This window comes from Rhododendron vialii, chromosome 2a (assembly GCF_030253575.1).
Source record: "Rhododendron vialii isolate Sample 1 chromosome 2a, ASM3025357v1".
NCBI lineage: Eukaryota > Viridiplantae > Streptophyta > Magnoliopsida > Ericales > Ericaceae > Rhododendron > Rhododendron vialii.
The window spans coordinates 14,198,620-14,223,394 of record NC_080558.1 but is presented as its reverse complement, the minus strand read 5'-3'; the positions used below and the strand labels follow the sequence as shown (position 1 = coordinate 14,223,394).

Here is a 24,775-nt window from a genome sequence, read left to right as displayed (position 1 = left end):
GTCGCCAACATCTACAGTGCCGTCCCAGCACCGGAGCCCCCACCAACGCAGAAACAGCCACCCACAACAGATTAGGCTTTCGTTCGGATTCTCAGCCCATCAACCGTCGCCGTCGACCCCCCTTCGTGATTGCCAACAGCCGATCTATTTTTCATGTTTCTGGTTCGCCATCTGGTGTCGCAGTTCAGTTCGATCTGTTCTCGCTACACTGCCGCCGATCAAAGCCTCCATAACCGCCGTCGTTCTGACCCCCGCCACCGCCGTCGATCTGTGCCTCGCCTCGCCTCTGTCGTCGTTCGTGTTTGCCCTTTGTCGATCGGAGCACCGAAAACCGACATGCAAATAGGAGTACTTCTCAACAGCTTTTCAAGAACTGTATGTTGATTCGATCATGGGAGTGGTACTCAACAGAATATTTGGATGTGTAACTGTACAAGGCACAGGCATTGGGCAGTCACGTTGAATTTTTATTTAATTTTTTATGATTTGCAGCAACAATTGTATGAGGCTTGAAATACTTTCAATTATTTTGATTTGTATTCGCTAAGTTCCTGTTACATAGCTTGAGTTGTCCAAATTGGATGAAAATGATGTGCTTTTATGGAAGATATTTGAGTTATTGGCTTTTGAATTTGGTGGGACAAAATTGGAGTTTTTCCTAACTTCACGCCATTAGCCACAATCTGCTCATGCCATTAGCCACAATCTGCTCACCATGTGTTTGTAAAAATGCCTATGTGAAACTCATTATTTCCACTCGTTTCTGAACTATGGAGTAATGGGTTTAGGTTTACTTGAGGTAGCTCCTAACTGGTTACATCGTCATGCTTGCAGTTTTTTGTACACGTAATTGCAATTTTTGTGTGTGCATGTAATAAGAAGCAATTCTAGAATATTTGGGACTTTTTTCATTACCCTTATCTGCACTTTGCAAAGCAGGTATAATTTCATCAACTCAAATGATCAACAGAAACAACCAACTTTCAATACCAAGAGTGGTTTTGTCAAGTACTTAATCACCACAGCATATGAAGTTGAACTCCAGGGGCAAAATTAAATTTGAAATTTCCGCAATATATTGTCAAAACATGCCCTAATCTCCAGAATACATTTCCACGATGCTTTTCTAGCTACTCTTTGCGTCATTGCATGTTCACCATCAATTCTCCACATAATTAGGCAAACCGAATAGGGGAAACGGAGTTAGATATCCCTGACCATCGATGCAATCACCGATACCACCACTAAACTCCACGGCTCCCATTTCTCTCGATGTTGATATGGGGATGCTGAACAGCTGTATTATTTTTTGATTTTCTGCCTTCATAACAAAACCCCATCCACCAACGCCCTCATCGACACCGTATCTCTCTCTTACACTGGCCTAGTTATCACTCCCACGGGCAAAACCAACCTCACACATGCAACAAATGAACAAAGACAGTCGATAAAAATAACTAAGATCAACTCCCAAAACCCTTACCAAGTTTGCCAGGAAAAACCCCCAAAACCCATACAGGGGTTGGGTCCCCTTTTCCTTTCCTTTTTTTTTTTCCGGTCAAGCGGAAATTCCCTTTTCCTATTTGCATGTCGGTTTGCGGTGCTCCGTTTGGCAAAGGGCAAACACGACGGCGGTGAGGCGAGGCACAGATCGATGGAGGTCGCGGGGCTCAGAATGACGGTGGTGATTGAGGATCTGATCGACGGTGGTGTTGCGAGAACAGGTCAAACTAAACAGCGATACAAGATGGCGAACCAGAAATGGAAAAACAAATCGGTTGATGGGCTGAAATCGTGACGGGAAGGTGCTGGTGGTGGGCGGGGAGGGAAGCCGAAAAGCCTAATCTGTTGTGGGTGGCATTTTCTGCGTCGGTGGTGGTCGATTGGTTGAAGAGAGGGGCGGTGTGGTGGTGGTGAATCGGCGATGAGAGAGAGCGAGAGGGGACCCCTTTACCAAAATTTTTGTTATGAATCTGAGTTAAAGGAAGTTAAAGGGACGGGTGTGTGGGTCCCATTATTCTCAAAATTTTGAAACGAAAAATTTTTGAATTTTCAATCCAATTTAAAGGAGAAGTGGGGCGGGAGTGTAGGGTCTGCGAGTTGCGAAGGGGAAAGAGTGGGACCCCACTGTTCTTTCCACGTACTTCCTTGCTGTCTTCCTTGTAGCCTTCCTTGCGGGGTCTGCGAGTTGTGAAGGGGAAAGAGTGGGACCCCACTGTTCTTTCCACGTACTTCCTTGCTGTCTTTCTTGTAGCCTTCCTTGCTAATAGCATTTTTGTTTGTATAAAATGCAGTTTTATGAAAACCCTAGCCTCCTAAACAGTGTAACAAGAATGGAGCGAGGAAGAGGAAGCAGCAGCAGCAGCAGACCTAGGGAAACCAACAAGACTATCGCATTAAAATCGGAAGATCCCAACAATTTCCCAAACATCCCAGAAGAAATCATCATCGATATTCTCTCAAGATTACCCCATCAGTCTCTCTGTCGATTAAGGTGCGTTTCCAAACACTGGTCTTCTTTGATATCCGACTCAAACCTAATATCCCTATCAAAAAGACAGAAGGTTATTGTTGTGTCCCAGTTGTATGATGGTTCCTTTTCCTTTCACTCCATCGACCAACAATGCTCTGTGGAAAATGTTCAAACACCATGGGAAAAAAATCTGGATCTCTGTTATACTGAAGTTCACATCTATGGTTCGTGTAATGGGTTGTTTCTTTTGGGGATTAAGGTGGATTTGTATTTATGGAATCCACTAAATGGGTATTTCAAGAAAGTCTTGTCATACCATCGGTTGACACATCGATATTTGAGTAGTTCTGTAATTACTTCTGGGCTTTGTTATGATTCCTCTACTAATGGGTACAAGGCCGTCATGGCTTTGACTCCTCTTGATCCTTGTGACAGTAAATGCAGTAAATGCGTAATGGTTGGTAATTTTCGAAGAAAATATTGGAAAGAGGTATGCTTCCCTTTTAATATTAGCTCAATCCGTTCAGGGCCAGTTCTGAATGGACAACTTCATTGGTTCGCCTGTAATACTAACTTTCTTTCGACCCATAGTATCTTTTCCTTTGATCCACTGGTTGATGAATTCAAAAAGGTACCAATGCCAAAGCCGTCTAAGGATGGGGATGAATTTATTTTGCTTGGGTTGGGGGTTTTGGATGGATGCATCTGTATGATTCGTCATCGCCAATGCAATGTCGAAGTATGGGTGATGGAGGCATATGGTGTGCAAAACTCGTGGAATGTTAGATTCGTCATTAATGAGACCTTTAGGGTTTGTAGTATGTTCGAGCCGTTATGTTGTACAAAAGATGGTAAGGTTCTATTGAGAGAACACATTGGGTATGATAGTGGGCATGTTAACGTATACAATTCTAATGGCGATTTGGATAGAGATGTTCCAAGACCGTCCAATTGCAATTACTCTATGGTGGCCATGGCGTATGAGGAAAGTTTAGTTGAGCCTATAGACTACACGTGGGAAAACGAGGAGCGAAGAGGGATAGCAACATATGTGGAACATTTTCTTTCAGCCTCTTCAAGGACAATGACAAAGGGAAAGGATAGTAAGTGGCATTTGTTAGAAGATCCTGAACAAGAGGAAGCTGAAGAAACTCCAGAGAAGCGGCGTATTAGATAGCAAGGAAGAGGAGAAGCTAGAGAACGCTGTAACACGAGGTTATCGGATTCTGCCCGCCGTGCTCTCTAGTTTTTAAGCTTCATTTACGTTGTCTTGAGATGGAACTGCTATGCTTCTATATTTATGTGGCGAATACATATGGTTATATATATCCATCAATAAATTACTTAGATCTTTTCAGAATCTAACAATTGCTGTTTGTACAACAGAGATATAGTTTGATATCCGAGTTTGATGCATATGTCGACGTATTTAGTAGGCATTTACAAAAGAATAAAAATGCAGTCCTTTCAATTGGTTGCAAAGCATTCAACTTGTCTTGCATAGACAGGCAAAAGAAGAAAAAGGAAAAACTGGACCATAGGATTGTGTGTTTAGTAGTACAGTATATTTTATTACATGATCTTCGATCTGTTGCCTTGGATTGGTTTTGCGGGAACTCTATTTAAAAGTTACCTAGCAAGTTTGGCAAACTTAAATTTTTTTTGTCAAAATTTGACACCAAGAATGACTTTGTCAAAAATTGACTTCCCGGTGGAAATAGTTATATCAAAATTTGACAGAAATTTTGGCAAAACTAAAGGATTAGTAGCCTGGGGGAGTTTCTCTCACTTAATTTAGTTCAAGTCATCTTAGCCACTAGGTGGGCAGTGGGCTAAATTAGAGGCAGAGCCACATGGAGAAAAGGTGCGGTAGGTGCCAACCCCTGTTTCAAAACAGGAATTTTGTATGACAGTGTAATTCGATTAGGTACGTAATGGTATGCAAATTAAACAACTTAACGCTGATAGTCAAGGAAAAAAAACCAGAAGATAGAGAGTTTTCATCATGTCCGACTTCGTTTATTAGGTTCCCCCATATTTTCCTCCATTGAGGAAGAAGGTTATGGAAAAAAAATGGTTTGTAAACCATGGACACAGAGTTCGTCTTATCGGCACATAAACTATTCGTGTAGTGGTTTGCTGCTTTCGGGAATTGACAGGGAGAACTTGTTCCTCTAGAATCCAGTCACTAGATGTACACTTAAAGAAAGTGTTATCGTATTTTCGACCCTTTCGCAACCAGGACAACCATTATGTTCTGGACTATGTTGCGATTTCTCAAGTGACGAGCATGCGTGCGTGCATGTGTGTGTGTGTGTGTGAGAGAGAGAGAGAGAGAGAGAGAGAGAGAGAGAGAGAGGTGTTTCCTGAAGATGAAGTAATGTACGGGTAAAAAATGCCAATTCATGTGAAAATAGTGCCATTTCATCCATTTCCGATAGAAATTGGACGAAATCTAGCGGTTGGTGCCAAATTTAAGGGGTTTGTAAACTTCATGTGTTTAATTGAAAAAAGTGAAGTATAGGTGCTTATTAGACATTTGGCTTAAAGTTCAGGGGTTGAAACAAAATTTTCCCATAATTGCATCAAGGGTCAGCCTTTGTTATGGATGAGTTGGCTAAACAATTTCAGGAGGATATCCCATAGTGTATGATGTTTGCAGATGATATTGTCCTCGTGGATGAAACCGCTAGAGGTGTTAATACAAAATTAAAAATTTGGAAGGAAGCATTAGAGTCAAAGGATTTTTGGATAAGTAGGAGCAAACTGAGTATATGGTGTGCATGTTTAGTGGTACCAGCAGTATGCATGAAGAAAGAGTGGTGATCCAAGACTAGGAGATACCAAAGAGTGACCATTTTAGGTATTTAGGCTCAATTATCAGTAAAGATGGAGAGATTGCCGATGATGTGACTCATAGAATCTAAGTGGGGTGGTTTAAGTGGAGGAGCGCTACTATTGTATTATGTGACAAGAGGATACCTACAAAATTGAAGGAAAAATTCTATAGAACTGCCATAAGACTAGCGATACTTTACGGGACAGAATGTTGGTCTATTAAGAAACAACAGATTAGCAAAATGAGTGTAGCAAAAATGAGAATGTTAAGGTGGATGTGTGGTAAAATTAAACGAGACAGGATTAGAAATGAAACAGTTCGTGAGATTGTAGGTGTAGTACCTATAGAGGAAAAGTTGAGAGAAAAAAGGCTAAGGTGGTTTGGGCATGTCTATCGTAGACCTGAAGATACAATAGTTAAGAGAGCAAATATGATAGCAAACCTACGGGAATGGAAAGACCTAAATTGACATTAGATACTATTGTGCGCAAAGATATGAGTCTAATGGGTTTGGGTGTACAAATGACTCTTGATAGATCTCAATAGAGAAAAAGAATTTTTGTAGCTAACCCCAATTGATTAGGACATAATGCTCGGTTTGATTTATTTATTGGAGTATAAGTGAGAAAATTTGGAATGATCAGGATGTAAAAAAGAGTTATATAGATTTATAATTGGAGTGAACATGTAGTATTGAACCCCTCTTAAATCGTAATTTACTATTATCTGAATAGTATAAAATTTCTTTATGAAATTATTTTTGTTAGTGTCAAAATTATAATTCACAAAAAGGCTTGTATCATTTAAGAATTTTATATAAAAAATATCCTTAGTCTAGGTGCGGGCAACCCTGTTAAAAGACTTTAATCCTTGCAGTGAGCTTCTGTATATTATAATGTTCACAATTTTTCAAATGGTCGAGCAAAATACGAGTCTAATTATAAGACCGTAAAATGAATCAAAGCTGCTCATTCAAAATTCATCCATTATCCAGACAAGCAACAGTACTCAAGCAACGTGATCGCCCGCCCATTCAGTATATAAAAATACAAAGCCAAAACGAATTAAACATAGGACACTTTTTCTTGGCACAGTAACAGAACTTCACTTATCATAACGAGTGCATGCATTATCAGAAGAGACCCAAATGAAGGCTGAAAAGTTTATTGAATTTTAACAATAGGGATCAACGACATTACGGCTCCGTTTTGTTTCGATGTAAAATGTTTTCCATGCAAAATGTTTTTTCTGTCTGTTTTGTTTCAATGTAAAATGCGCAAAATATTTTTTCTGAAAACAAACTTCAAACTTTTTATTTTCTGATGTTTGATTGGTACTTGAAAATATTTTTAGAAATTGACAAAATGGTGTAGAGTGAGAGACCCGGGGGGGGGGGGGGGGGGGGGGGGGGGGGGGGTGTGGTGGTTGTCAAGACTAATAATCGAGAAAATTGAGTAGTGAAAATTGCAGTAGAGAGCAACGGGTTCCTTTCGGAAAATTTAAGGGTAAGTCATTTTCATCCAATTAATGAAAAATGTTTTACATGTAAAATATTTTTCTCATTTCTTACACAACCAAATACTGAAAAATAGGTAAAACATTTTCAGGGAAACATTTTACGCCCAAACAAAAGGAGCCTACAATCCTTTTCTGTTGAAAAAGAGAACCAAAGTGAAGAATTAAGCACACTCACTCTTGACACTATTCATTTTTTTGCTAACTCAGCCTCCAGCCCAATGAATCAATTAATCCGGAAGAACAATCATATCGTCCACATGAGTTCAATTAAAGCTGGGCAGAATCCATTGTGGTCTAGCCCAACACAAGTATTGATAGCGCGCGGGTGGAAGTTGAATATTCTTTTTTTTTTTTTGGGTCAAACGGAAATTCGAAGTTGAATATTCACTTGATGCACTTGATGCAGCAGCCACCTAAATTCAGATTCAGATACCAAACACATCTTTGTAGAAACACAACGAACAGTGAATACCACCAATGCAAATGGTTCGCAACTTTAACAATCCAAGCAAGAAGTCCTATGGTACACACCTCTCATTAAGGGGTGTGCCGTACACACCTTAATTTTAAATCATTGGATTTAAAAGTGAATGATCTGAACCACCCATTTATTAAATCAATTAATAAAATGAAAAAAGTGCTGAGCAGGTAACCAGTTGTTCTCTCCTCCCTCCCTCACTCTCCCTCTCCCTCTCCAAAAAATGACCACAAATTATATAACATAACCATAACTTTTATGACGATACCAAAAATTGGCATTTGCTTACCACAATGTATCGTACCAAAAGAAATTAATCCAAATATTCTGTAGCAAGACTAAAATATGTTGTAATACAAATAACGATAGACTTTAATGCATTTGGACATGTTAAATGTCGTTTGGTTACATATTTTTTGATGTCCCATGATTTCTAATTTTGGTGACAATGTTGAATATTGTAGGACTTCACATTCTAATGGTTCTGATCGATCATTTTATAAATATAATCGATAACAATATTTAGAATTTTTCCTTAAAAAAATAATATTTAGAATTTGTACATTCAATATACTTTATATGAAACTAATTTCTCTATTGTAGCTAAATACACGGTAGACTTGTGACCGCGACACAATAATAACGATCAAAATCATTGATTTCGTTATGCTTGTTGATTAAATAATTCACGTAAATTTTTGCTCGATCGGGTTTACAAAGTCCTTTCATCGGCACCCAAATTCAATCATAAAATGATATTTTCGTTTGATTAAGGGTCTAACGATAAGTGATCAACTTCATTCTTGGTACATATGATTTATTCATATTATGTAAAAGAGAGACGGTTCCGATCGAAAAAAAAATGCCTTAGATGGGGCTTGAGTGGTGCATTATTAGACTTTAATGTATCTGAATACCTTAAATATTTTTCGATTATGCAGTTGTAGATATCTGATGATCTCTGATTTTGGTGACAATACTGAATATCATATAATTTGATATTCTAACAGTTTTGATCAATCATTTTAGAAATATACTCGCTAACAACATTTAGAATGTACATTCAATTTATATTAATATGAAATCTAGTCCTCTTCTATAGTTGGATGTAGCCTTGCCACCGTGACACAATAGTAACGATCAAAACCGTTGATTTCGTTATGTTTGTTGAATAAAGTCATTCACGTAAATTTATGGCTCGATCAGGTTTTGGAAGCTCCATCATTGGCACTCAAAGTGACCGTGCGGGACACACACAGTTCGGATCTCCTAAGGAATTCTGCACGGCCTTACCGTGCGGGACTCCCCTTTCCTTTCCTGATCGAATTGCGACGATCCGAGCCGCTCAAAGTGATCAGAACGTGATTTTAAGGGTACCCCGGGAGAAATCAGCAAAAAAATGATCGGAAAGGGCTTGATCCGAGCAGTTTTTTTCAAGGCTCGGATCGTCGCAATTCGATCGGGAAAGGGGAGTCCCACACGGTAAGGCCGTGCGGGATCCCTCATTGGATCTCGAGTGTGTGTGTGTGTGTCTGTGTGTGTGTGTGTGGGGGGGGGGGGGGGGGGTGGTAATGACAGCTCAGGACGTATTTTGATAATTAATACCCATCAAGGACATGGTAAGAATATTTGTTAATGCTGAAAATGTCATTGGCAAATATTAATTATCAAAATACGTCATTGGTTGTCATTTTCCCTATATATATGTATGTATATATTGCCCCCCAAAAAAAATTGCTCTAGGTCTCATTTACACAAAATAGGTCCAATTGAAATTGAAATTTAGGAGCCACAAAATAGATCTAATGGTGAAATACACTGATTATCAACTTCTATAGGCCATAACCCATTAGGGTACGCTTGGTTCGATAGAATGGAATAGACAATGGAATGAAATGGAATCGAGAAGATTAATTTTCAAATGATAGATTTTGAGATATTGCAATGGTTGTATTTTTTGGGATAACTATATGCTTATATTTTGTAATGGTTTTTTTATGACACCGTTTGTAGACCAACTTTTGTATGAAAAATATAGTCAAGCTTCATTCAAGAGATTTGCTTCTGACTTCCAAAACTTATAAGCAGGCCTTGACACACACAGACAATCTGTGTGCACAGATTGTGTTGTGGGACTCCACCACAGGTCCCATACAAATTATCCGAGCCGTTGATTAAATGTAAAATATTTTTTCAAAGGTTCCTTCAAAAAAGCCTCAATCCGATACCTATAAATACTCAATCCAATTGTCTAACTTTTTATTCAGATTTTAAAATAATATTATATCGGACTAGAGCTAATGGGAAATAGGTCCAGTTAACTGTACCGGCCCGTACTTAGCCCAATAAATTTTCCAATTTTACTAGCACGATAAGCATCTTCGGTCCTTATAAAAAGCAGTTTTATGAAAGAGGCCCTAGTCTCCTAAACAGTTTTCAACAAGAATGGAGCTACGACGAGGAAGAAGCAGCAGACCTGGGGAAACGACCAAGAAAAATAGAAAATCAAATTAAAATCGGATCCCAACAATTTACCAAACATCCCAGAAGAAACCATCCTCGAAATTCTCTCAAGATTACCCCATGATTCTCTCTGCCGATTCAGGTGCGTTTCCAAACAGTGGTCTTCTTTGATATCTGACTCAAACCTAATAACCCTATCATCAAAAAGACAAAAGGTTATTGTTCTGTCCAGGTTGGATGATTGGTCCTTTTCCTTTCGCTCCATAGACCAACAATGCTATGTGGAAAAGGTTCAAACACCATGGGAACAAAATAAGCATCTCCATCATAGTGAAGTTAAAATCTATGGTTCGTGTAATGGATTGTTTCTTTTGGGGCTTAAGGCGGATTTGTATTTATGGAATCCACTAAATGGATATTTCAAGGAAGTCTTGTCATACCATCAGTTGACGCTTCGTCGTGTAATTACTTGTGGGCTTTGTTATGATTCCTCTACTAATGGGTACAAGGCCGTCATGGCTTTTGAAAAATTCGTAATGGTTGGGAATTTGCAAAGAAAGTATTGGAAAGAGGTTCGCTTCCCTTATAAAAAACACACAATCCGTTCAGGGCCAGTTGTGAACGGACAACTTCATTGGTTTGCCTGTAATAGTACTAACTTTATTACGCCCCAATGTATCTTTTCCTTTGATCCGCGGGTGGATAAATTCAAAAAAGTACCAATGCCAAAGCCGCCTAAGGATGAGGATGAATTTTTTTTGCTTGGGTTGGGGGTTTTGGATGGATGCCTCTGTATGATTCGTCATCGCAAACGCAATGCCGAAGTATGGGTGATGGAGGCATACGGTGTGCAAAAATCGTGGAACGTTAGGTTCGTCATTAATAAGACCTTCAGGGTTTGTAGTATGTTCCAACCGTTATGTTGTACAAAAGATGGTAAAATTCTAACGAGAGAACACATTGGGTGTGATAGTGGGCATGTTAACGTGTACAATTCTAATGGCGATTTGGATAGGGATGTTCCTAAGCCATCCAATCACGAAACCTCTTTGGTGGCAGTTGCCTATAAGGAAAGTTTGGTTAAGCCTACCGGCTACGAGTGGGAAAACGAGGAGCGAAGAGGGATAGCAACATATGTGGAACATTTTCTTTTGGCCTCTCCAAGGATAATGACAAAGGGAAATGGGGATAGTAAGTGGCATGTGTTAGAAGATCCTAAAGAAGAGGAAGCTGAAGAAACTCGAAAGAAGCGGAGTATGAGGAGGATTAGACAGTAGATAGCAAGGAAGAGGAGAAGCTGAAGAAACTCGAAAGAAGCGGAGTATGAAGAGGATTTGACAGTAGATAGCAAGGAAGAGGAGAAGCTGAAGAATGTTGTGACACGAGGTTATCATATTCTGCCTGCCTTGCTCTCTAGTGTTTCGCTTCATTTACGTTGTCTTTAGACATCTAAGATTAGTTTTCTTGCGATGGAACTGGTATGCTTCTATTTGTGTGGCGAATAGATATGGTTATATCCATTAATAAATTACTTGATCTTTTCAGAAACCTAACTCTTGCTAATTGTACAACAGAGATATACTTATATTTGAGTTTGATACATATGTTACGTAATTAATTGCTGCATTTACCAAGAAAGAATGTAGTCCTTTCATTTGGTGCTATTTAGGCTCCATTTGTTTGGATGTAAAATAATTTACCGTCAAGATTCCCGTAAGTCGTTTTTGGCTAATGGCTCCCGATGAGCACTATGCATATACATGAATTCGAAACAGAGGCAACTTCGTACGAAAAGACTTGACTTTGTTCTTAACTCCCCTCTGAGAGTTTGCTCCCTTTAGAGAGAGAGAGAGAGAGAGGGAGAGAGGGGGGTTTAGAAGAAAAATAGAAATTCCTACGCACCCAAACAAAACCCCCAATTCTAAACATCTATGTTCACTCTCTACAATCGGGAGGCCTCTGTTGTTTACATTCCCAGTTCATTTGAAATACTTAAAGCGAGTGACGTTAAGGAAAAAAATGGGTGGACGTGATGGAAACATTTGTTTCTGGAAAATATTTTTCATGTACAACCAAACACCGGAAAACAAAAACGGAAAAAATTATATCTTACAAAATCATTTTCAAGGAAAATGTCTTACATCGTAAATTGTTTTACTTTGAAACAAACAGAGCCTAAATGTTTATATTTTACTAGTACATAGAAAAGAAAAAATGGTGTTGCCGTGGACATGTATTGAATTTCAGTGTAATTTTTAACCATTTCAAGTTTCTTAGAAAATAGAAAATAATTTAGATTGAATGCCAAAATCCATTCATACCAAAGCATCATCAATTAAAGGTTCATCACATCACTAAATAACAACGGTTTTTTTGTGTGGTAAACAAGAAAATGTATTTTCTTTTTTCCCATGTGTCTGTTCACTTCTTGGCGTCAAATCTAGTTTCGCTGTCGGATTGGAGAATTGGTTTTGCGCGAACTCTCTTTAAAGGTTACGTTTGGCAAAGTCAATTTTCCCTTCAAAATTTGGCACCGAGGATTAGTACACATGGGAGTTTCTCTCACTGATTCCATATACCTAGAAACAAGTGGTTGGTTTTAAGGAGTCAGTAACACAATACCGCCTGCTAGATCAGCTACAAGCATGTCCTCGAAGTCTCCAGTGTGGTTACCAGCATGACCAGCTCGTTTTCTTGCTCCGGTACCATGTTTGCTTGCTTATTCGCCACTCAATTGCCTTCCTGGAATGTATTCACAATTGAGCATCGATGGAGCTGCAACTAGGGCTGTAAACGAACCGAATCGAGCCGAACCCTGTTAAGTTCGGCTCGGGTTCGTTAAGGTATGAGTTCGGCTCGGGTTCGGCTCGAGTTCGATTCGAGCCTGAACAACCTGGCTCGAGTTCGGCTCGTTAAAAATTTTCAAGGCTCGGGTTCGGCTCGGTTGGGTTCGTTAAGATACTAGTCTGGCTTGAGTTCGGCTCGGATTCGGCTCGGGTTTGATTCGAACTTGAACATCTTGGCTCGAGTTTGGCTCGTTAAACTCAAATGAATCTAGCCGAGCAGAATCTAAGCTCGAATTGAGCTCATCAAGACTCAGGTTTGATTTGGCTCAGCTCATTAAACTCAAGCGAACCCAAACTCTCTCATTGATCGCATAGAATTTGGAAGAAATATAAGTATTGAATTATATATACAACCTTAAAATTTTTTACATTTACAAATAGACCCCTATTGAATTATTAATTAAATTTAAGTATAGGTTCGCGAACCTAACCGAGCCGAATACCGTTAGGCTCAGGTTCGGCTCATTTACGGAACGAGCCTAGAATTGAGGTTCAAGTTCAGTTCGTTTAGCAGACGAATCGAACTCGAACGAGCTCTTACCGAACCGAGCCTCGAACAGTTCGCGAATGGCTTAGTTCATTTACAGCCCTAGCTGCAACATAGCTCTACATTCTTTCCATTAAGGCATGGTATAGGAGGCCCTCGTTAATCATTTGAACAGTCACTTTAGAGTTAATAAAAAAAAAAATTTCAATAAAGGAAGTCGAGTCTGATCATATATCCACATTCTTGAGATCTTGACTCACTATCAACTTTGATCCATTTTATAACCAACCGACACAAAAACAAAGGGAACAGACCCAAACAGCTAAAAACCTATACAAAGAAGCTAAAGCCTCACACAACTATCCGAACAAGAAAAAACTAATGGATAGCATTTCCAAGAACTCTGTTCGAGATATTCCATTGGCAGCAAAGCCTTTGGTTCTCAAGAGACTTGGGGAAAAGCTTCCAAGTACAGACTCGAAGTCTAATATTATCAGTAATACTAGCTAGAAGATCATCAGAGCTTCTATGTCTTCCTCCAAATACTCTGGAATTCCTCTCTCTCCAGAAATGATAAAATCCTGCAGCTAGGGCTAATTTAAACAGCACTGATCTGAAGCTCTTGCCTTTCAGAATCCAACTGCCCAGTTAATTTCCGTATCCCAAGCATCTGCCCTTCTTTGAATCTGGAATCTGTGCAAGGTTGTTTCCCATATGCATCTTGAATAACCACATTCAAAAAATAAGTGTGCCAAGGATTCAGCATGTTGGGAACAAAGGACACAAGTAGGGTCAACCTCCATGCCCCATCTTCTTTGGCTGTCCTTGGTTGCCAATCTATTTAAACTTGCTATCAACTCATGGCCATTAAAGATTTCTCAAAGCTCGGCTTCAATGCTTGAACACTCCTTCAGATTCCTGTAGAAGCCCATTATCCATAAGCCACGATCCTCTATAAACACTCCACCAAATCCAGCCCTTCAGGGGTTCTTCCTAGAGCTCCTATCAGTATTTAACTTCATCTTGCTGCAACCTGAAAATGCCAACTATTGAGTCTAGTTTGTGAAACATTGTCACAAATGATGGGTTTGAAAGCTATGCTAGTCTCTTGCACAAGATTATCGATTTCCTGGAGAAAAACATCATTGTCACTTATTTTCAAAAACGTTTTTATTTCTACTCATCCAAATGTTCCAAAGTATGACTGCAAGCAGCACATTCCAAGGACATCCGAAGCAAGTATTGGTGCTTGGGAGTCAAGTATAGGTACAAGCAGCACATTCCAAGGACATGCTACAAAAAAAATTATGACAAGAGCGTGATCTGTGGAGTAGAAGTGGAGGAAATGCAGCTTGGGAGTCTTGGTGCTGGTCTATGGGCTGATGCTGCGTTGTGCTGTTATAATGCGACTACTCCTGGCTTTGGTTTTGCTGCTGAAATGCTATTGATGCTATTGGAAGGGCCCTTGCAGACTCATTTGTTGAAATCTGCTCGGGGCCATTTTCTTATCTGAAAATTTAGGTGGTAGGGACAATTTTTTTGGTGCTTCCATGTAACTTTTGTCATATGTATTTCTGGTTTTTCGGTGCCAAGTTATTTTTCCTATTGGGGTCTAGGGTGGTATATGATTGTGGACATGACATGTTGTAGTGCGTTGTGCACAACGCACTACAGCCCTATTGAGCTGCCCAAAGCAACGTCGTTTTGGCCGCAAATGGACCACCACCTAAGTCCTCAAAGATCAAAATACGTTGTTCTAACCCCCCAAAACAGGAAACATAAATCTTTAAACTTTGCTTCCCATGCATCGTTTTAACCACCGGTGAGTAATTTTTTTGTGTGGTTAAGCTATAGCGTGGTATGATTCTTATGTTGCATTTAATTGTGAATATTTTTGTGTGTTAAGATGCTGAAATCCACTATGTACCACAATTGATGAGTTACGAAGATAGTAATTGTTGACCAATACCTTCGACTTAGCAAGCATCGTATAATACACAAACTTTCCAGTCGCGGTTACATTGTCACTAACAATTCGGAGAAAATAAATAAATAAAAGAAAATAAACTGACATAATTTAGTTCAGTTGCTTGAACTTATTCGCCCGTTGGTATGCTTTCTCCTCGTGATGTCGTCATACTCTAGATCTCTTTAATCTATGTAACTCGTCTTTCAAAGATTAATAATTTCTTTTTTGGCTCATAAAAAAGGAGAATATCCGAACAGTTTTCGACACTTCAAGATTTTAAAAAGATGCAGATATGAAGTATGAACCCCACCTATAAGTATCATGTTCAAAGTCTTTTTTTTTTCTTTTCCTGAAAAAGTTGATGATCAAATATAAGAGTGCAGCATAACAGAGTCGGCTGGACCTTGCCACCTTGGCAGCATCAGATTGTAAAGGACACTAACAAAGTGGACATACATCACTAACCAATGCCCTATATAACTGAAACTACCAAAGCTGTATAAGTATCAATAAGGGATAATAAGAACATACAAATATAAAAAATGAAAGAAGGGACATTTCTATCTATACACAAACATACCGGGAGAAGCTTATCATTGCCTCCCAATTCCTCGTCTGAGAATAGGAGAGACGAGGCTCTCGACATACGCACGCCCAACAGTAAATTCACTTGGAATTCCAGCAACCACCACGTCCCTCAGTGTTTCTTTTTTCGGATCATACACAACCAGTTTCTCTCCATGCCATCTACTATTATCAAACAAAAGTTTGTCTTCCGCTAGGTGACACAGTAAACACAAACTAGGCGTTCCAGTAGGTAAATCAATAGTAAGTTTGGTCCAAGACTCTCCTACCCCGTACTCCTCCATCTTCCAAACCTCACTTTTGCAAGAAGCCCGCCTTTTAACCAAATAGAGAAAACCCCCAACAACCTCCACAAAAAAACGCAATATCCGACATCCTCCACAAAGAGAAGCGGGCATCGGCACTTCCCTGAAAATCTGATCCAACAAATTGAAAGCACAAATCGCATAGGATCCAGTCCTCCAACAGAGCCAATGGAGACACCCATTTAAGAAAACCCCACCACAAAAACATGAGGTTCCGACCACATAGGGGGTGTGTTGAATTCTTCTCCAAGCATTAGTTTTCAGTGAATAGACATCTACAATCGAAATCTTACTCTGAACAGATCCAGTATGATTGCAAGAGAGCATCACAACATTGTAATCATCCGTAGAGGAATTGTAACCCACCCCATATGCATACGAGGAGGTACCAACCGGATCGAGCGCAAACGGCAGTGCGGGAAGTTCCTTACGTTCGCTAGTGGATGGATTTAACAAGAGAAAGTTGGAGTTATCAATGTAGGGAACTAAAAGCAAGCCATCACAAGAGCTCCACCCCTTGACCCTCTTGTTGGCAACGTGTTGTTCCAGCGTAGGGAAATCAAGATTCGTGGCGGTTGGATTGGCGTTGTGGACGTCGATGGAGTAAAGATTGAGAGAGCTGGAGATGACAATGTTCTGGGTCTTGGTTCGATTGAGGTGGGTTTTGGCGAAGTAGGGGTCGGAGATAAGGGAATTCCAGGAGGGAGAAACACACTTGAATCGGCAAAGTGATTTGACGGGTAGTCGAGAGAGTATGTCGGTGAGGATTTCCTGGGGAATTAGGGTCCCGCAATTGGACATGGTTGCCTTGCCGCCTTCGGATCGAGGTCAAACAAGATGGGAAAACAAACGGGAGGAAACGGAGAGATGGATGGGAGTTGTTCTGTTTGGGTGCTTCTTCTGTTGGCGGTGGCGGTGGCGGTGGTGGTGGCCGGTCCAGGCGGAGATGGTGTCTGAGCTGTGGTGAGAGCGAAGGTTCGGGTGAGTCTCCTGGTATTAGGCAAAATGGAATTAGGCTTGGTGTATACAGTTCCATCCATACATGTCATGCTAAGGTTTAGTTCCGTAAGTTTATTTTCAGACCTTTTCTAGTTTTGTTTTTATTTAATTTTTTAGCGTTTCCAAGTTTTGCCCGTCACTTTTTTGATCTTTTTGAAATATATTGAAGATAAAATTGGCTTTTTGGAATTTTAGGTTTTTATCTTGGATATTTTCAAAAAATATTTGCATAACACGACGAATTGATAAACCAAAAAAATGAGATAGAAAACCAACAAAAGAGGAGAAAAATTGTACAAGGACAAAACAAAAAAAAGTTTCAGATTGCAAAAAGTGCTTAACGGAATGCCACCTAAAAACAAAAATCTTCATTCAATGCATGGAGAACGGAAAAAATTTCTTTTTTTTTTTAATCTCTTTTGCATCAACAAGTATAATGTTAGTAGTAATAAGGAAGAGATTAATCAAGAGGTGTGCGGAGTCTACGAACTATTTTTCCATGATAATTTGCTAGTAAAAGTTTAAAAAAAGAGTAGCTATTGCTATTTTATTTCAAATTGGAACTTTGTTAGAAATGATACATTATAAATGAATAACATAATTTTAACTTTTTTCATAAACGGAGAATTTTTTTTTATTAATTTTTGAACAAGGTACAAAGACTAAGAGGATAAGGAGAATGGTACATAAGCCGAGTCTGAGACCCAATCTCTTGATTGACAAAATGTCAACAACAAAAAAAAATCCAATGGGACAAGCAGAAAATTACTTTTGGGTCTAGAAAATTAGTACTTAATTCCTATTAATGATGAACTCAATTTTTATTTACCTCTAAAGACAATATCATATGAAGATTACTCTTTTACCCTTAACTAAATATAATTTCACACTTTATTACATTTTTAAAGTTTTCATCACCCTTTGCCACCTCCACCCCACAACCACTTCCGGCCGGCGACCACCTCCGCTAGATGAATTTTTCCGGCGAAATTTCACTAACATCCACCCCACAACAACTTCCAGCGGATGAATTTTTTGGTGAAATTTCACTACTTCAAAAAATTAGTGAAATTCACTATTTTTCAAATTTCACTAACCTCCACCCCCACAAACACTTCCGGCTGGCAACCATCTCCGGTCGATGAATTTTTCCAGCGAAATTTCACTTCAAAAAACTAGTGAAATTCACTATTTCTCAAATTTCACTAATTTAACTAAATTTTTCACATACACAGTTCACATATATATAAAAGTAACCCAATTCTTTCTTGCCAACAAACCAAAGAGAAATCAGTGACTCACTGTTTGTTCATATCCATCCCAAACCTCACCAATTCATTCATCTTCTTTTTTCCCATCTCCTTTTTATCTCTCGTAAATTGAAAGGTCAAAACCAAAACCAAAACCAAAACGCACATCATCCACAAATTATTTGAAGAGACTTTTCACCTTAAAATTATATACAGATTCACCTTAAAATTCACAAAGATTTTTCATACCAAGAGACGGATTTATATGCAAATTTGTGTAAAACTCTCGAACAGACTCGATCGGCTAGGAGTGGGTCTTGAAATCTGGCAGATATGCTCTGGTTATGGATCATAAGTTCTTGGGAAGAACTTCTTGGTCTCGATGTCGGTCCACGAATCAGAAATGGTGGTGTACATGTCCAGTGGTCGAAACACTTCTTCGGCCACATTTGCTTCTTCCTGATCTGAGGACGTCTTTGGACTGCACACGTGATTCAGGGTGGTCTGAGGGCAGGGCGAATTCGGGTTGGGGGAAGCATTCGATGGTGCTGTCTTTGTGGACTCAGAAGAAGGGGGGAAGTCGTGGGAGTGGGAGTGGTGTGCGCGGAGAGGTAGATGGTTTTGGCGCTGGAGTGGTGCACGTAGGCTGAGGGGTATTTTAGGTAGAGAAGTATGTGAGATCCTTAGATGTACATTTGGAAATTTGACTGGAGTCAGGTGGGAATTTGAGTCCAAAACATGGACCACCCGGTCCGCCCCGTAAATTACTGAACTCTTAAAAGACCTACAAACCCAGGTTAAATGGGACAAGTTCAAACAAATAAGATCCAATGCGCCTAAAAGCTCAGATAATTGAAAAAATCCAATACATAATTTTAATTTTAATATTTAGTACTAACCTTTTTATAATTTTTTATAATTTTGGATACTTTTTAGATATAAGTACGTTTTAACATCAATTTTTTTCGATCAAAGTACTTAATTTTTGCTTTTTAGTTGTTTCGAGATATTTCTTCTTTTTTATCAGGTTTTAAGTATATCTCCTTTTTATTTGGTCTTAAGTTTCTCTAAAGAATTCTTAATCTAGAATATTATAAGATCAATAAGTTTCAAGATGTGATCGACTAGTAATTTTTCAAAAAATATTTAATGGTTTGAAGTAGGATTAAAGAAAAACACTTCATACGGAATTCACGCACTTAGTGATGGACTTTCGAGAAATATGTGCTGTTAGAGAGATATTGGGTATTGGGACCCAAACCACCAATAATTTTTTCGGGCCTTTTTCCAATTTAGCTGATGTGTGGGGTTGAATAAATAATTTTTCCAATTTGCTAGCACGATAAGCATCATTGGGGTTTCCATAAAAAAATGGTTTTATGAAAACCCAAGTCTCCTAAAAACAGTTTTCAAAAAGAATGGAGCGAGGACCAGGAAGAAGCAGCAAACCTGGGGAAACGAGCAAGAAAATCAAATTAAAATCTGATCCCAACAATTCCCCAAACATCCCAGAAGAAATCATCCTCGAAATTCTCTCAGGGTCGTAAGATTACCCCGTGATTTTTTCTGTCGACTAAGGTGTGTTTCCAAACGGTGGTCTTCTTTGATATCTGACTCAAACCTAATAACCCTATTAAAAAAGACTATGGCCTCATGTTGAAACCCTGCCAGATGCTATTAGTCGGGGGTGAGTGTAGAGTTATAAGAAAGAAAATAAAGAAGATTTGTACCGTCGAAAATTTATCTAAGTATTTTGCAGTTTGCACGCTAGAGTTTGTTAATGGGTTCATTATCAGTTGTGACTTCGGCACTCTCATGAATCTATCAATCTCCAGAATGTATTGTACATGCAAACCAATATAGATGACCGTCCATATGGATTTTTTTGGACGATTTTGGTGAATGATTTGGTGCCATTGGGCTGCGCAAATAATGGTGAAAGTGCTACTAATCAAAGTTACCCCTTCTTTTTTTGGGCAATATTGTATAAATCAGTGAAGGTTTAGTGGGAAATTTTTGTAAGTTAACAATTTAAGGGGGTTTGACTGTTGGATATTTTCCAGAAAAATCGGATGAATAAAATCGAGGCATACGGAGGGTCTCTCGAGGCAACTGATAGGCCTCTACTTGGTTCAATGAATCTGGACGTGTTCGAAGGACTAGGAGGCAGGAGTTATAACCTGGTTTACTCCTCCCCATTATGAGGTTAATGGCAGATTTGAATTCTCAAATTCATTGTGGGAGTTACATGGAATTCAATTCCTGAATTCATTGTGGGAGGTTTCTCTTCCTTTATATGTTGTATCACGTTTTTGTACAACACAAGAGAAATTCACCAACTCCAAGAAACTCTGCTATATCGTTCTTGTGAGAGAGAGACAAGCGGTTGTTCAGTTCGTCAAGGCGGTCGACGGTAGTGTTCCGACGGCTTGCGGTTTAGCCGAGCCAACCCTGGGAGGAAGACGCTGGTGCAACCTACAACACCCTCGGTAAGCGGCGAATCTTTCTTAAGGTGACACAGGACTCGGTTCCGATTCAGAAAAGTTCTGTTTGTATCTCGTTTAGTTAAACCTGCTCGGTATTTGTAATTTGTTTCGATCATGTGATTGTTATCAATGAAATTGCTCTTTGGAATTCCGTTGTTGCCGAATTTTTCCCAACAAGCTTAAGAAAGATTTTTTGGTCTCGGATCGGCAAGCGAGTTCCAGAAAACAATTTCCGGTTTTGATCTAACCATTTGGTTGCACTAGCAATTAGTTGCAAATGGCGATCTGGGCATGGTGCGGTGGAGTATCACTGGTGTGCACCGTTGCAAAATAGTTTCAAAACAAACTCTGGTTTGGTTTCGTTATCGAGCAGATTCGGACCAATTTTGGTTGGAGGAAGTTTCTTTAATTGTTGCTGCACGATGGTGTTCGAAACCATCATGCAAAATCAACGGGACATGGTGGTCCGAAGGGTGGTTATTTTTGCGGCTCATGGGTGTAAAGAAAGTTTTCCGTTTAAGTTTCTGTGGCTAGTATTCTGCATACTCCATGTTTCATATGCTAGTTGAATGCCTTATGCTTATTGATGCTAATAATTAGCTTTGATTATCCCTTAAAAACGGAAAGTTTGTGCTAAGGGGAAAAAAAAAATAGAACCGTCCCAACATTCCCGTTTCAGCAACTCTGACGTTTCTTGATCCCGTGTTGAAGGTGATGCATGTCGATAATCAATAGCATATTCGTTTTGCTAGTTGGGTTTTTGATATTAAACTCTAGGACTTTCCACTGAACGTATCTGATAAGGCACAATTGTTCAGTTGCTAAGGACCTGTGGCTAATTAAGGCTAGCTTCGTCATTATCAGTACCAATGAGAGAACGTTTTGGCTCTTCTGTTCATTGCAGTAGATATTGCTAATATTTGCTGATTTGTCATTTCAGAGAGATCCAATGGAAGTGTTTGGTGATTGGTTTCACAAGTTGGGACAGTGGAATTACAGTTTGATATCACCGGAAGCGTGATGAATATTCGGGCTAACGAGTTTTCTTGTTGAGAGCATTCGAAATGGGAAACCTGTTTTCCGTGTCGGCTTTGGAGGATGAACCAGTCTAAGGTTCGCAAAAGGGGAAAAAAAAAAAAAAAAAACCTGCTGGGCTTCGACCATGGATAGTCGTGCGCGACTAGGCCTCGTATGGGTTTTGAGATAGCTGTTGGGCTACGGCCTCGGTCAGTTGTGCGCAACTCGACCTCGGGTCAGTTTTGTTGTAAAACTGTTTGGCTTTGGCCTCGATCAGTTATGCGCAACTTGATCACGGACGTTGGTAACAAATAGGCTATGGCCTCGGTCATTTCGGCTTTGTTTTGGGAACAAGGTACAAGAGCAGATGGGGCAAATAGAAACGGTTTCGTTTTGTGAATTTTTAAGATCATATTGGATATGATCCGTGTTGATCCGGAAAAAAAAGAAGAAGAAGGAAAACAGAACGTTCGTTTTCCCAACTTTGAAAGTTGCTGCTTTGATAAAATTCAAAGGCAGTAGATGTCTTTGATTACTCATGATTTTATAAAGAGATCAAAGTTTTAGAAACAGACTAATGTCTCAAATTGTTTGCTATTTTGAAAGGATCACTATTAGCAAATTTTTTTTTATTTTTGCTAATTGGTTTTATACTATGATTCTCGAAGTGTTTTTGTGATTGGGGTTCCACTGTTTTATTTTATTTTTATGCATTGGAGGGCACCGGATTTATTTGGGCATTGCATGTGAGATCATGTACAGGTTCTGACTAGTACTTAAGAGATAATAATATGCGGTCGTGCATAATTATGTTTTCTATGAAATCTCTTTACATGCATAAATATCAGTTGGAATGGAAAATGGAGGCAGTGCCCCAACTGATTTGATCACATTTGTTGGTGCGCCAACAGAGGTTCTTATGATCCATGCTTAGAAGAGGTGTCAACATGAGATGTTGTTCTATCTAAACATCTTGAGTGGTTTGTACAACTGTCTGGTGCGCCAACAGTGGTTCCTACGGGAATATGTTCCTCTCATGTGAAAAATGAGTAGGATGGGCAAGTGGTTGTTGTTGTGAAAGTTCAAGTGATAAAAACTTCTTTTCAATTAGTTGAAAGAAGCACTAAACCATTTAACTTAATTCACATTGAGGTGTGGAATTTCAAAGTTATGTCCAAATACGAGGTGGCAATAAGTATAAAATATTGCTACGTGTACTTGCTCGAGAGCAAGAACACAATAGTGGATAAAGCTCGTTCTTGTTAAGAATGGAGTTGGACATCAACTTAGCTAAGAATAAGGTGGTGGATAGTGACCGAGGTGGTAAATTCAAATTACCGGTGGTGGAACTTGTGTCTAGCTATTTCACCAAACCACTATACCTTATTTGCTTCAAGAATATGGATTTGTTTAAAGGCCATATCTTGCCTAAGAGGCTATGGTTGACTAACTCTGTTATCCATAGATTTTATGGAGTAAAGCATTTTGCTCCGCATATGGTGGCCTAAACAAGATACCATGCAAGAAAGTTGATAAAACCCTAAAAATGTTGGGGTGAAAGCCTTGCGATAAATTCTAAGGAATGTGAGGGTTTCTTGCAAAAGTAGTTGTTCCTATACCTAAGAAGGTGAGAATAGGCCTCACGATTGTTGATTGTATGCACACAATAGCAACTTGTGTTATGTCTTGTGCAGGAATATGAGATATCAGATATTCACAAGAATAAGAATATGGAATCTAGGAATGTGTTGTTCCTTGAACACATATTTTCACATAGATCCATAGAGGAGTCAAGTTCGGTTAAGCAAACTTTGAAGACTGCAGGTGAAAGCAGTCAAGACCAAGAGGAAGAAGTTGATGTTGAGCCTAGGCGTAGCAAATTGGCTAGAACATAACATTCTTTGGTCTAGACTTCCTAACTTTTATGTTAGAAAGTGAGCCTCGGACATTCAAGAAAGCAGCGAGCTCTTCTGAGAGTCCTTTGTGAAAGGAGGCTATCAAGAGTGAAATTGACTCCATTCTGTAGAATGCGAATGAGCTACGTATGAGTCAGATGGATGTCAAGGTAGCTTTCCTAAATGGCGATTTAGATGAAGGAATCTACATTGAGCAACCTGAGGGTTTTTCAGCGCCAAGTCAAGAAAGGAAAGTATGTAGGCCTGTTAGATCTCTATATGGTCTAAAGCTAGCACCAAAACAATGACATGAGAAATTTGACAATGTTATGTTGTCAAGTGGTTTCAAGATCAACGAATGTGACAAATGTATTTATGTCAAAGCACACAGACGAAGGGTACGTCGGGGTACGTCATTTTGTGTCTTTACGTTGATGACATGCTCATTTGTTGGTAGCAATGAAAGGGTCATTCAGTCTACCAATGATATGTTAAACTCAAAGTTTGACATGAAGGATATGGGCCTTGCAGATGTGATTCTGGGTGTCAAGATCACCAGAACATCTGTCGGACTTGTGTTGTCTCAGACTCACTATGTTGATGAGATTCTTAAGAAGTTCAACCCGTCTGATTCAAGTGTCGCAAGAACCCCTGTGGATTTAAATCTCCATTTATCCAATGGGGGGGGGGGGGGGGGGGGGCGTATCTCAATTAGAGTATTCTCGGATAATTGGGAGCCTAATGTGCTTGATGAGTTGTATAAGGCCCGATATAGCTTACTCAGTTAGTAGACTGAGCAGATACACGAGTAATCCAGGTCGTGTTCACTGGAAGGCAATAGTTAGGATTCTGCACTATTTGAGGTATACTCGTGATCTGGGGTTGCACTACACCATATATCCAGCAGTACTAGAAGGGTATTGTGATGCGAACTGGATATCAGATATGAAAGACTCAAAATCCACAAGTGGATATGTCTTTATACTTAGTGGTGCAGTCGTTTCTTGGAAATCCTCCAAACAGACGTGTATAGCACGTTCAACGATGGAATCAGAGTTTATCTCTCTAGATAAAACGTCTGAGGAGGCCGAGTGACTCCGTCAGTTTTGGAGGATATTCCAAGATGGTTGAAACCCGTGCCAGCGATTAGTATCCATTGTGACAG

General features: G+C 39.5%; 3 protein-coding genes across 4 annotated transcripts; 2 read left to right on the top strand and 1 right to left on the bottom strand.

Annotated features, from left to right (window-relative positions):
• Positions 1–2,333: 2,333 nt before the first annotated feature.
• LOC131317179 (F-box/kelch-repeat protein At3g23880-like) lies at positions 2,334–3,650 on the top strand. The gene has a single exon (XM_058346751.1). It carries the CDS (start codon positions 2,334–2,336, stop codon positions 3,648–3,650), a length of 1,317 nt encoding a protein of 438 aa, XP_058202734.1.
• Positions 3,651–9,728: 6,078 nt separating this feature from the next.
• Positions 9,729–11,401, top strand: LOC131313768 (F-box protein CPR1-like). The gene is made up of 2 exons (XM_058342276.1): positions 9,729–9,913; positions 10,004–11,401. The coding sequence occupies exon 2, from the start codon at positions 10,287–10,289 to the stop codon at positions 11,046–11,048; it is 762 nt and encodes a 253-aa protein (XP_058198259.1). The 5' UTR covers positions 9,729–9,913; positions 10,004–10,286; the 3' UTR covers positions 11,049–11,401.
• Positions 11,402–13,360: 1,959 nt separating this feature from the next.
• Positions 13,361–16,988, bottom strand: LOC131313757 (F-box/kelch-repeat protein At3g06240-like). 2 transcript variants are annotated; one of them, XM_058342264.1, is made up of 2 exons: positions 15,654–16,988; positions 13,361–14,233 (listed from the first exon to the last, which is right to left on the bottom strand). In XM_058342264.1, the coding sequence occupies exon 1, from the start codon at positions 16,762–16,764 to the stop codon at positions 15,667–15,669; it is 1,098 nt and encodes a 365-aa protein (XP_058198247.1). In that variant the 5' UTR covers positions 16,765–16,988; the 3' UTR covers positions 13,361–14,233; positions 15,654–15,666. The 2 variants fall into 2 exon arrangements, with proteins under 2 accessions (XP_058198247.1, XP_058198239.1); XM_058342256.1 differs by having other exon boundaries at positions 13,361–14,137; positions 15,654–16,987.
• Between the last annotated feature and the right edge of the window lie 7,787 nt (positions 16,989–24,775).